Source organism: Centroberyx gerrardi, chromosome 12, assembly GCF_048128805.1.
Source record: "Centroberyx gerrardi isolate f3 chromosome 12, fCenGer3.hap1.cur.20231027, whole genome shotgun sequence".
NCBI classification, from domain to species: Eukaryota; Metazoa; Chordata; class Actinopteri; order Beryciformes; family Berycidae; genus Centroberyx; species Centroberyx gerrardi.
Genome location: NC_136008.1, coordinates 14,294,940 through 14,308,602, shown reverse-complemented (window position 1 = coordinate 14,308,602; position 13,663 = coordinate 14,294,940). Strand labels below are relative to the sequence as shown.

Genomic DNA, 13,663 nt, shown 5'->3' with positions numbered 1-13,663 from the left:
ATACGTTGGTGGTTTCCCTCAGCAACAGGTCTGTTAATATGAAAAAGTAAAATGATAATAAAACCGTGAGAGTAGCCAAATATTGAGAAGCTATACGAACATATTCTCTTAACAAATTGTCGCACTGTGTTCAATTATCTGACCAAATTATCTGTGTTCAATTGTCTGACCAAAAGAGAATATATAGGAGAATAGGCTACCATATAGTCTAGTCTGTGCCATAAATAGGCTTGGGTATGACCAAGGGGTTGATGGTACAGGCTATATGGCATCAGAAATGGTTGGTCAACGGTGTTTATACAGGACATCCTGCCGAAACATTAGTAAACTATTCGTATGATATTCCTTATAATGTGTCTTATAATGTGACTTATAATGTATCTATGGTATTTCAATAGTTATAGTGACCATAACCTACGTTATTGTATTTATATCTCCTATTGTATTACTATATTCCTACAGTATTCCTGCGTGGACTTGTAGTTCTGCTGTGATATTTGTTGTATTCTTCTAAAAGTCGTTTTAGTATTGCTATAATTATCTTTCCTTATGGGAATTAATAATCGTAAAATATGTCTCTGCAGGGTAAAAAATAAAACTGTGAGCAACAGTTTTTGATTTTGATTGTCGCCTATCTGCCACGTCCTAATCTGAAAGCCACCTGAAGCTGGGAGGGGGCAGGTAGAGAGTCACGTGGTCACACAGGTAGATGCACTACAAAAAAGGGGAACATTCAGCCATTACTCCGCGATGGTGACTGCGGGAGGCTTTACATAAATTTCTCACGCAACGAAATCTGGAGTTATTGAGCTCACCTATGCGCCTTGGTGTCAAAGTGTAGGTGGTTATTCCTCTAGGATCCCACACCTACTTTCTTTTCGGTGTAGCTTTAGTTACTTTTCTTTCATTTCGTGTAGTATTAGACTAGTTTTTTGTTGTATTTGTCTTCAAATGACGGCGCAGGTAGACTACCTGGTGGTGTTGTTCACCACCACATCTGGCGCGAGCGGTGACCTGCTGGGATCTGACGAGAAGGAGCTCGTGCGGTTGGTTTGGCAGCTGCTGGATGTAAAGAACAAAAAGGTAGAACTTCTTTATTTCAAAACAGTGATTATTATTGATAGTATTGGTATATGAAAACACGGGTAAACTGACTTTCTGGCTATAATATAAAATACAAACAAAAATCTATTATATGTTCAGAGTAGCATTGAGCTATTCTGCAAATAAAATGGTGGGTCAACTGAGTTTATGTGGGTTTATCCTCCACTACATCCCTGTTACAAACACATCTCTGAGTCTACTATAGGGTCTGAGATTATTCACTTGTTTGGGAAGGAAAATGTGTCTTTGCTTGATAATGTGTAGACTATAATTTAAAGAGAATTTCTGTTGTTCTGATGCAGCTTTTATGTTATACAATCTACGACATAGGCCCACAGCCTGCAAGTTTCTGGTCTAGTTTCAAGTCTGACATGTTTTTTTCATTCTCTGAACCAGTTGGGCAAGGTGAATGAGCTCTTGATTAAGCCTGAGCTCTCAGACTTGACAGAAGAAAAGGAGGAGGATGGGGTGGAGGTGAGAGTGGAAGAAGAAGACGGATCCGGTGCAGATTGTGTCTCTACAGCCACAAACCTTGAGAATGCATTAAACCAGGTATTAACCTCTCTGTAGTCAATGGAAATATGCAAGGCCTATATTACTTTCTAATTAATACCCTGTTGGTGGAGATTTGTTATTAAATCATTTATTACATCTTTTTAAGCCTATGTAGACACACAACAAAAGTAAGTGTATCAGGGAAATTCAGTAACCATTGGAAGCTTGTGATGAACAGTCTATTTGAATGAAGTGAGCGGTCACTGTTGTGGAGAAGTCAGTTAAGTGATAAGGCAGTATAGATCTTTACAGCCTAAAAAATTTAAATTAACTAATTTACATAGGAAATTGGAGAAAATACACAAAAGAAGCCAGACTGCTGGGACTTGTCCAGAAACCAGAAATGTAATAATAAGAGATGTCAGAAAGTTTTGGTCATTTCTAATTGAAGCCACAGTAAGAATGACCGCTCAGTTTTAATCACTGGATTCACCAAAGTCAGCAAACATTTGCCATATCTGAAGCTAGTTTTTGATTTCTTTTCTAATTGTTTTATGCCTTGTCTTTGCAGTTTCATCTAAGACTGACAAACGAGGTGAACAGCGCGGGCGCAGGCACGTCAGTATGTTTGTGTACAGACGGGCAGCTCCACATCCGTCAAGTAATCCACCCCGAGGCCGCAGGCAAGGTGAGCGAGCCTCGCAGCCAGGGCGGATGTTCGCTGCTGCGGGAACCTTCAGTGCTCACACAACCACAGGGGGATGTGTTGTGTCAGCACTGTGCTCTCACTTGAATTTAATGTTACGGTGAAAGTTGAGCCTCATTAGATTATCATTCATGCGAACTTGTCTAATGACACACACCCATACGCATACATGCACACACACAAACACAGCCACACAATGCCGCCTATCAAATTCCCACACATATCACACCGAGTTAGATGTTGCACAAAACAGAGCCACGGTGGATCTACTGCATACTCTGTTGGCTTGAGCAAATAGCAATATGATGGTAATAAAAAAGGCAGCAGCTGTGATGAACCCATGCCACCCAGCTGTTGCTGTGACACACGTTCACATCCTTCTCCTTTTATTTCAGTTGTGTTTTTTGTTCTTTTTCTCACTGTGGGCTGACTGGGACTCTCCTCCCTCTCTAGAACATCCTGGTGCCAGAATGTTTCTACTCTTTCTTTGACCTGCGGAAAGAGTTCCGGAGGCACTTTCCCACGTCCGACCTGAAGGCTTTGGATGTCTACTTCATGGCAGAGTGTATCCTTTTAACACCGTCACCTGTTTGCATTTGTTGTGCCAGAGACTATGTGTTCTACTCTGCATGCGTTGAATGTTAAACTTTATTGTCCATAAGTAGTGACAAGGAGATGTGGTGAGCACATGCACTCAATAACACACAGGTAAAACACACAAATTAGAAGTTCATAAGCCACGGGGTGTTGGCTGCAAGACTAGAGGTTTTGAAATGCAAATAGGGAAACAATGGCAGCACCTCACTAAGCGCCTAGTGAAAGAGTGTGTGTTTAGCCAACAGGGCTAGCCCCACACACCCACTGGAACAGGAGAACTAACATATCTCTCTCGCTCTTTCTCTCTCTCTCTCACACACACACACACACACACACACATTCTACCTCCCTCACACACCCACACATACCCGCTTAAGGACACATTTTGCTCTCCCCCACCTGTGAGAAAGATAATTTTTGTTGCTGTTCCTCTGGTTTCTCTCCTTGACTGCTCCCTCCTCAGCTCTGAATGTACCTGTTGACCCTCCAGCCATGTTGGATCCGTCAGCCATATTGCCCCCAGAATCGGCAGTACAGCAGGTCCAGATTATGGCCAGCATTATCCTTGCCCTGCTTTCTGAGCCCCTATGTGAGTGCCACATATTATATTACACAGTGCGAATACGAGTAAAATGTTAACAAGTGTAATGAGACAACTACAGTTTGAGATGCAGTATATGTTTACAGGTAACAGCAGAAGAGTGTGCCACATAAGTTATAAGAGAACTGCTAAGAAGATAATGGAAGCATTTGTTATTCATATCCATTTAGGGGAAAAACACATCATTACTTTAAGTTCATCATGCCATATATTTAAAATATTGTAGATCCAGTCTAAATGTCAACCAAGGATTTCAGTTACCTGCTGTCCATTACAAAGTACCATCATTTGTTTCAGTTTTGTGCTACCAATAATTTTGTGATAGTAGGCGTCACTTTTTTCAAAAGGCGAATATCTAATTTTGGAAACCAAACTCAATTGCTTTCCCATTACAGGTCACACATTTTCTCACCCAGAGAGAGTTAGTGAGAAGTTTGAGACTGGCACTTGGTGAGTAAACTTCAAAAAAAATATTCTTTTTGTATGCAGGCTCTGAATTTGACTCCAAGTCCACTCCTCCTGTGCTAATTTCAGTGTGTGTTTGTGTGTAGCAGTAAGATGGAGAAAGTGTGTGACAACACTGTGATCAGAGCCAGAGGGTTGCCATGGCAGTCTTCTGACCAGGACATCGCTCGATTCTTCAGAGGACTAAATATTGCCAAGTACGTTGTTGGTGTTTAAAAGCACGCTTATTTATGCAAGTTTTGTATTGATTGTTCACATTAACTTATCAATCAACATCATATATATTTGATAATATAATCTACTTTTGAAATCAGGTTTACAGTGCTGTAATCCTATATATTTTGTGTTGTATAGAGGCGGTGCTGCATTGTGTCTAAATGCTCAGGGGAGGAGGAATGGAGAGGCTCTTGTTCGTTTTGTCAGTGAAGAACACAGAGACCTGGCTCTGCAGCGACACAAACACCATATGGGCAACAGATACATAGAGGTAACCCTTCTTAACCCAGCTAGCACTGTCTACTTCTACAAAGTATTACTACCCACACCTAATCTAATGTGCCTAATTTCTGACACATTTCAGCCACACCTGATGCTACCACACTGACAATGACAAGTTCACACTTAATTGACTGCATTGTTCCTTGTAATTGCAGGTTTACAAAGCAACAGGAGAAGACTTCCTGAAAATAGCAGGAGGTGAGAACCAAGAACCAAGTAGCATATACCTAACCTAACCGTAGTAGCCTATGTAACCCATAGCAATCTAGTCATATAGTCCAACTCTCAGTGTTGTCACATTGTTAATTTCTTTGTGCGGTTTTGTACGGAATATGGTTAGAATGAAGGAGACACCAAAATAAAGTCCTGTCGCACTGAAGGGTTTGGGGTGGATTTTCTGGTATGATATTCAGTCCCATCATCTCTACGGGAGCAAAGCAAATTGTAATCATAATTATCACAGCGCGTCAGTGTAATCACCTTCACGCCATGATGTATTTGTTTCTTGATGGGAGCAGAGTCTTGCAGGAGTTTGTCTACAAGGCACAAGTGGTCACCAAGTGGTTTGACCAGCTTGTTAATGATTTAGTCTTATGCCACGGCAATCTCAGAAAACAGATACAATCCCTACTTAACATTCATGAGATGTTCTGAAACATGAGACTGAAGTTTCCAATGTCATCATAAAGATGGCGGGCCCTGATTATCACTCAAAATCATTAAGGGATTACTGATAAAGTTAGCAGTAACCTCGCCCAGTTAGAGGTAAGGGGGCCAAACAATGCCAGAAAAAAACACTCCAAACCATTACAGTGCGCCGCTCACAGTAGGAAAATGCTTCTTCATTGTGACAAGCATTTTTTGCGTATTTACTTGAACAGGTGTGTCTGTGTCTTTGTGTGTGTGCCAGGTACCTCCAATGAGGTAGCGATGTTCTTGTCCCGTGAGGACCAGATCATAGTGAGGATGCGAGGTCTTCCTTTCACTGCCACACACGAGCAGGTGCTTGCCTTCTTTGCCCAGGGGGAGGAGGGTCCTGCAGAGGCATGTCCGGTCAGCGGGGGGAAGGACGGCATCCTATTTGTCCGCTACCCGGACGGGCGTCCCACTGGTGATGCCTTTGTCTTGTTTGCCTGTGAGGAACACGCCCAGTGTGCTCTGATGAAGCACAAAGACACTCTGGGAAAAAGATATATTGAGCTGTTCAAGAGCACTGCTGCAGAGGTCCAACAGGTATGTCAGGGTGTTGGGTGGGTGTTGGGTGGGTGTTGGGTGAGCAAGCATGGCGTGTGTGTGTGTATGCACTTGTGCATACATTTACGTATGTTTATTTTTAACTTGTAGAACTTGTACAATGTCCTGAATATCTGTTTGTTAATACTAGCTTGAGGTTTGTGGTTCTGTCTCCTCCTATTCTCTCTGTTTTGTGAAGGCAGACAGAGGGTTTTTAGGTGTTCTGTTTTTGTTTGTGTGTGCACAGAGTGACAATGTGTGGGCATTTGTCTTTTCTCCTGAGTTACTAAGAAATAGGGTGGGGACCTGCATAGCAAGGAGGAGTGTGTGTGTGTGTGTGCATGCATGCATGAGTGTTTATCTGTGTGTTTCCCTTTACTATATGGGTTTCTTGTTAATGGGAGGTTTGTTGAACAAACACACACAATACTCCGGTCTGTAAAAGATTACCATTCTCTCTCTCTCTCTCTCTCTCTCTCTCTCTCTCTCTCTCTCTCTCTCTCTCTCTCTCTCTCTCACTTCCTCTGATGAACACATGCACACATTTTCTTATCTCAGTGAATTGATAAGCGTGCAATCCACATGTATATCTATGCTGAGGCCTTTCCCTGTGGTTTTATGTATGAGAGACGAAGGGGTTTTATGAGTCCTCTCCAGAACTGCAAACATGCTGGTGTCCTGTTGGCAACAGGCCAACTCCTGTCTTACATTGCAACACACATTTAAACAAAATGAGGACTCGTCTTTGTTGTACACAAGATGTTTGCAAGTCTAAGATATGGCTTGTATATGTGTCTCAATGTATATGCAGTGCTTTGCAGTTTTTACTTTTGGAATTTTAACCATTGATAAGTTAGTATGTATTGTAGGGCTTGAGTATATAATATAGGTCAGTTTTTCCTGGAAATTATCTTAGCAGGGAGAAAAAGCCTCTGAACTAGAGTCAGTGGAAATCAAGACAAATTATTTCAGCAGGGAGGCAGTTTTCTACGCAGCTCAATAATCTTCGCTACAGGCACAATATGTAACTGTGTGTGTGTGTATGTATGTGTACGTTTTAGGTGTTGAACCGGTACTCATCAGCCCCTCTGATCCCTGTGGCCCCTGCCCCTTTGGTGTCAGTGCTGCCCACAGTTTCTCTCCTGCCCCCTCCTGGCAGTGTGAGGGACTGCCTGAGGCTGAGGGGGCTGCCGTACACGGCGTCCATCGAGGACATCCTCACCTTCCTGGGAGAGTTCACACACGATATCAGACCACACGGCGTGCACATGGTGCTCAACCAACAGGTAGACGCACTCACCATGCACATATATTCACATTCACACTCGTGTTTCTCGTAGTCATTTCAAACGACCCCGTTTCTTTACCTCCCTCTGCCCATCTCTCCTCGCAGGGTCGTCCGTCAGGTGACTGCTTCATTCAGATGACCTCAGCAGAGCGGGCCTTTCTGGCGGCCCAGCGGCTCCACAAGCAGGTGATGTCCAGCCAGCGCGGGGTGAACAGCCGCTACGTGGAGGTGTTCCCCTGCAGCGCCGAGGAGATGGGCCTGGTGCTGATGGGAGGCTCGCTGTCACACACACATACACACACACACAGCCGGAGCAGGAGTGGGACAGGGCTCAGCCCGCCGCCATGTAAGTCCAGACGTAAGTGCTGCTGGGAGCTGGGGGTGCTTCGGGACTGCAGGGTAGGTGGGCTCCTGCCATGGGGGCAGAGGTGAGAGGTTAGAGGTTAAAATCGGCCCCTCCCCCTTTTTCTCTGGGTTCTCTCCAATCTAGAACTGTGGGAGGATGGGAAATCTGGTTTGACCAGGAGGGGTAGGAACTGTGTGTGTGTGTGTGTGTGTGTGTGTGTGTGTGTGTGTGTGTGTGTGTGTGTGTGTGTGTGTGTGTGTGTGTGTGTGCGTGCGTGCGTGCGTGTGTGTGTGTGTGTGCGTGTGTGTGTCTGTGGGGTACCCCTGTTTGTTCCCTTTGTAATTCTATGTGATTTTGCTGAAGTCTGCATGCACTGAGAAACTTTTAATGAACCGTTCACTCTGCACTTTCAATTTTCACCTGTGTATTCACACATACTTGTTGAATAGTTAGTCTTTTTCAATGGCATGTGTGTTACCCATTCTTAATTTCACTCCCTTACCCCTACTGTACCCCTACTGAAGTCATCTGTAGTGATCTGAAGGGGTTGGATAAGTGTAAGCAACACAGCCGGGATTCCAATTAGCTTATGATAGGGGCAAAGTGGCTTACAACTCTCCAGTCTTATCAGATTGGTAGGGGTGGGTATGGGATGCTGACTGGACCTAATCAGTCTCCCGGCCTTAGGTGTGTGTATCACCTGTGCTTGTCCAATCAGTGGGGCTGTGGGAGAGGTGGGCGGAGCTCAACGCTGGTGTGTAGACATGTGCTGCGTTCCCGGTCTTTAGTCCTTCACCCTGAATGTGCACTGATGTACTCCCATACCTAGCTTTCAAAAAGAAGCCACTGGTAAAATTAACAGTGTGAACCTTTTACTCAACGATAAACTGGTCCAATGTTTTTGAATGGTTTGAGATTGAGTGCATAAGTTCACATGTGAGTGAAAAGGATTCCGGGCTAGTGATGTGCAGGTAGTAGTGAGGTCACACTGAGATAAGATGAAACTTTTATGATTCTTGTGGAGAAATGAATTCTTAAATGATTAAATAGACAGGACACGATAAGGAATCTCTACACCACATAACCAAATACTCGCAGTGAGCTGCAGTAGTCTGGGATTCCTTCCTTGCACACAAAAGTCTCTCGCTCATTCACACACACACACACACACACAAACACACACACATTTTAGGTGCTGAGAAATGTTGGTCATTGTTTGTATGATTGCATGAGCGCCTCTCTCTAAAACAAACAATGACCAGAATTCACCATAATGACTCCATGTACTTCTTTTGCTGTTTATTTTTAAGTCTCTCGTCTCTCCCTCCATCTCTCCTCCCCAGGTCTATCTCCACCAACCTACTCCTTCACCCCCGCTCCCCCTGTCCTGCCTGCAGAGGCTGCTGCCCTCTACCCTCCCATTGGCCAGGTGCTGCTGACTCCCCGCCACCTGCCCCCAGGACACCCCTACTACCCTGCCTCAGCTCAGTTATACATGAACTATACAGCCTACTACCCTAGGTAACAACTGCTAACTACACATGAACAAAGACCCTTTCACATATGCAGCCTGTTCCGTAAATGTAACGGCACGCTGACATGTGCGAAAAGGAGCCGGTGTCGAAATGCCAGTAAATCAGCTCTGCCAATTTCACTGCTCAAGACGTTGTAACGTCACTAGTAAATCATATCCGTATCGACCGTATGTGTGAACGAAGCCGTAACATTAACGGCACGAGCAGCACAATGTTAAGACACTGACGCAGGACTGTAGGAGGGAAATACAAACCACTATACAACGGGCTGTAGCTTTACTTTTTTGACAAAAATGGCGAATTGGACAGAGGTGGAAATAAGAGAGATCCCCGAAGTCCGGGCGAACAGAGAGATTTCCCCGCCGTGTTTTCAAACTGCATTGACTCCGACCGTTAAACGTAATTTCCGGGAAATGACAACAGTGGAATTTAACGGTATTGCCAGTATTGTGTGACTGGTAGCGTTACGTTAAAAAGGCGGAAAGGCATGTCTTGTGTGAACAACAGAAACTGCTACCTTTACCGGAAAAAATAAAACTGCAATTTTATGCGTTTCATGTGTGAAAGGGGCTATGGTGACATTCAAATGCACCCCTTCATGTTAACTCTGTGACTGCATGATTCTCACGACTTTCATTTTAACAAGAATTTTAGATTACATACATTTTGGTGGTTTTCTATCTGGAATTCCTTTGTTTGCAATGTTGATTTTTGTTATTTTGCATAACCAGCCAAACTCTGACATGTGGTCCCTGGCAGATCTAGACCCTTGTTTAAAGTGAAAAAGTAGGAAGGTTTGTGTTTGATGGAAATGTGTTTTGCCAAGGAGAAAGACTTGGACAAGGGTAGTTAATAACTAAACAATGTGGTATCAGAGAACTCAGTAAACATCAGTGACCTCCCTTTCTCCCTGGTCATCCAGGTCTGGCTGTCAAAGCAGGTCACTTAAAGACTGTATCCACTGTTACTCTTAGTTGTCTGATTCTTAGGTTCTTAGTTTGCTGACAAATATGGAGTTTTCAAGTCAGTTAGGTTGTTTTTATGATATTTTCAAAGTAACCGTCTGTCTCTCCCTCCTCCCCTCTGTTTCTCCAGTCCACCTGGTTCTCCCACCACTGTAGGTTTCTTCCCCTCCCCCAACCCCCTCTCCTCCCCAGGGGGGTTGGTGCGCATGCCTGGCCTGACCTACGGCAACGGCGTCAAAGACCTCATTAACGCGGTGCAGGGATACCAGGTAAGAAACAATTCTGTATGTACGTTAAGAACTTGTTTGCACTGCAGTTCCTATGCAGGCAAAGTCCTCAGTGCCTCCAGCATTCACATACCTTTCCGTAGGATCCAAGTGCTGTATTCAAATCTCCTTCTATTGTGGGTGTGTATCGTCAGGCATCCACTGTGTTTGCCCAGAGGCTATCAAACTAGTTTATCTGGTCTACTCTCCCTGTTCTGTCACACACACTATTGCTTGCTTAGACTTGAATTGCCAGAAGTCTTATTTAAACCTGGATGAGAAGAGGAGATCACAGATATTTGTTAAATAAGTGGATATATACTAAATGAAATCAGCAAATGGAGACAAATCAGCAACGAGAATGTTTTATTTCCCATGAGCAAGCATAACTCCTTTTCCACCTCCATGCTGGAGTGACGGGTCCATGAGGCCTTTAGGCTAGTGTGTGTGTGTTTGTCTGTGTCTCAGCCCCCTGTCTCTGTCCCTCCTCCCCCTCCCTCACACCACAGTACACTCCTGAAGACGCTCTCGTGCACGCTCATGGGCCTGTGCACGCTCACGACCCGGCCAGGACATTGCTTACGCAGCCCAAAGAATGGGTGTGTATTTAAGGTGTCTGAGGCAGGTGGCAGGTAAGGATTGGCTGCAGGCTCAGTGAGGGGATGTGGACAGATGCTTTGGTCTGACTGGTCAGTAGGGGCTTCAGGACTCGACGTGATAGGGAAGTTTCCACTAACCACACGCAGCAGCAACATTGCCTGGCCATTATAGACATATTTTTGATTGATTTGAGTGGTTAGAGGAAATTTCTTGGAGTTTTAGTCTTTCTCTGGATCGTTTCGAGGGGGTGCCGTTCTCTAATGGAGCGTCAGACCGTATTGTAGCGGTCGCCTCTGTCTAATCCTGGCTACATTTCTATCTTCTCAGGAAACCAATGCAATACAATGACTTTTCTTTTACGGGCTACCCCACTAGCCGTCTTATGTGGTTAATTAATTGGTGGTGTTGTAGTGTGATAGTGCTGTAGGCGGGTAATAATAGCTGTAGCTGTCAGGTGGTTGAGAAGGTGATGGGTAACATCTGGTGCTGGGCTTTGTCTCTGTCCCTTTTACATTGGGCTAATGCCACTCTTTCTGTCTCGCCTCCCCTTACCACCACCCCCCGCCCCCCCCTCCCCACCCTCTCCAGAGCCCAGCTGAGTCGGTTCCTCTCCTGAGCAGCAGTCTGATTGGTCAGTCCAGCGGAGGTGATGCTCCTCTGATGTCCCTCCCTCTCATGACCAAGCCGGGAGGGCAGTACCTGGATCTGACCCTGCTGTAGGGTCACACACACACACACACACACACACACACACACACACACACATATACAAAGGACATTTGACAGCTAGGTATATGTCAAAGACTCCTAATGTATTCCTAGGTTTTGAAAAATAGTCTTTTAGATGTGTTATTTATATCTTTAAGAACAGAAATTAATGTATTTTATACCAAATCATTGTGGCCTTAGCCAAAATAGCAGCTTTGTCTTATATTGCACATTGTGTATTTTAAAAGCTTTATAGAGATGTTTTAACATGTTATGATATTATAATCACTATGATATATTTGCTAACAAAATAGAGAAGAATGACCTAGTAGCAACTGAGCTAAATCTTTTCCTTGTGCTTCTCTGTGAACCAGAGTCAAACTGTGTGTGCGTGAATGTGAAAAAGTTGAGAATGAGTATTATGCATGGCTGTGTTGATACGTTTTAATACTTAATCTGTTTATATAATGCATTTTATTTGTTTATATGCATTTGATACAATACACAGTGATTGTATTGGAAGCTTTAGTGCATGAAGAAGTTAGTAGTAAAACTTTGAGATGTTTACATAATGCCAAATACCAATGCACTGCTAATCAATAAGACTACTAATGAATATAATAGCAGTATCTTTGAATCACAACAAACATGTTACACTGTGTGCGGTTGTCTGAGCTTGTCAAATGGTCTGATCTCTGCATCAGACTTCACTTACAAAAATATGACATCTCATACTTAAACAGCCCCCTCCTTTTCCTTTACATACCCTATACAGCCCTACTTCCATGTTGTATAATGCCAATGTTTTGCCTTTTGTGTTGGACACAAATCTGAACTGAGAACAGTCCCAGTTCACGGTAACCTAACCACCGGGCTCTGTTCTCCTTCAAGAGGACTCATGTCTCAAGCTCTCAGCTTACTGAATGAATCTCAGGAGCCAGAGGTGGTTTCTGACAGATTTTATTACAGATTCTACTCGCAGAGGATCTATCAGTCCCTCACACTTTCCTTGTCTCCTCTCCTTCATCTACACTGATGTCAGGGAATGCGATGAAACAAAACAGCTTCCCCCCCATAGAAATCCCTTTGCCATATCTCTTTTTTTTAGCTAGATCATTTGTAGATGAAGGAGAGATGATGAGAAAAGGAAATGAAGGACATCATTGACATTCATCCTGTGAATCTGATTCCCATTTGTGCCCTGGGGAGTTCCTGTATGGGCTCCATGTTGCTGTACATGTGTCCTGAGAGGACCTAGGACATTAGCCTCCTGCTCAGGACGCCCTGCTGCGACCATGCTGAAAGAATAATAAACATCACATGTGAAGTTAGCCTGTCTTCAAGCTGTTTGATTTCACTGTTTGCCTTCTTATCCCTTTCATTTCGCTCTGCTGTGTATTCATGGTGTACTCTCTGTACCTGGGGAGGGTTCGTGAAGTACAGGAGCGCTGTGAGCTCAGCACAAACACACAGGTGGAGTTGGTGATGACAGAATGTAGCTGGAGGGGAAACTGTGGGAACTCCCTCTCGCTGTCCGCAGCGATTACCTCTCTGTTCTTCACAGACACACACATACTATAGCAAAGAAACTATTGTCGTTCAGACACACTAAAGACATTATATGACAGGATGGCCTTTTTCTGAAGGTGGGAAAGTGAAGAATGGAGAGAGCAAGAAGGGGGAAGAGAGAAGGAAGACAGACAAAAAGAAGTTGGACCCCCTCAGGGCGGATTTGGCATTGTGTAATACAATCCTGTGCACCCCACCCAACTTGATCCCTTTTAAACACACTCGCTCGTTCACCCACTCATGAAAAACACTGCCTAAACGAGCATAGCAACACCATTTGTATCTATGCAACACAGCCCAAAATACACTTTTTTCTCCCATATTAAAAATACAATCACTTTATTTGCAAGGTCGAGTAGTAAATACATGTAACTACATTACAGAATCTGATTGAAAAAGTGGGCAACTGCAATTTATTGCAGTTACTGAAAAAATAAACAAGATTACAGATACTTCTGAAAAAATATAAAGTTATTAATCCAATACTTTAAGATTTATTTCCCCCATTTGAAGGGAAAAGCTGAGATACTAAATGCAAACATTTTAAAGCAGTTTGAAATTATTTGAAATTTAAGCATGATCATAATAATAACACTATTGAAATATTATAGACTTTGGAGTATATATTATAGATTGTAGGAGTAAATGGAAGTAATTAGATTGTGTTTCTGACTTGGTGTAGTCCAA

The 13,663-nt window shown here is 43.7% G+C and overlaps 1 protein-coding gene across 5 annotated transcripts; it reads left to right on the top strand.

Moving 5' to 3' along the window:
• The first annotated feature begins 754 nt into the window (after positions 1 to 754).
• On the top strand, positions 755 to 12,738 carry esrp1 (epithelial splicing regulatory protein 1). 5 transcript variants are annotated; one of them, XM_071916792.2, is made up of 16 exons: positions 755 to 1,083; positions 1,501 to 1,656; positions 2,171 to 2,287; positions 2,759 to 2,870; positions 3,366 to 3,491; positions 3,899 to 3,953; positions 4,055 to 4,165; positions 4,323 to 4,455; positions 4,622 to 4,664; positions 5,377 to 5,699; positions 6,761 to 6,985; positions 7,093 to 7,333; positions 8,677 to 8,854; positions 9,964 to 10,102; positions 10,609 to 10,698; positions 11,288 to 12,738. In XM_071916792.2, the coding sequence occupies exons 1-16, from the start codon at positions 952 to 954 to the stop codon at positions 11,417 to 11,419; spliced, it is 2,313 nt and encodes a 770-aa protein (XP_071772893.1). In that variant the 5' UTR covers positions 755 to 951; the 3' UTR covers positions 11,420 to 12,738. The 5 variants fall into 5 exon arrangements, with proteins under 5 accessions (XP_071772893.1, XP_071772892.1, XP_071772895.1 ...); XM_071916791.2 differs by having other exon boundaries at positions 7,093 to 7,345; XM_071916794.2 differs by having other exon boundaries at positions 7,093 to 7,345; positions 10,609 to 10,731; positions 11,288 to 11,460.
• Positions 12,739 to 13,663: the final 925 nt, after the last annotated feature.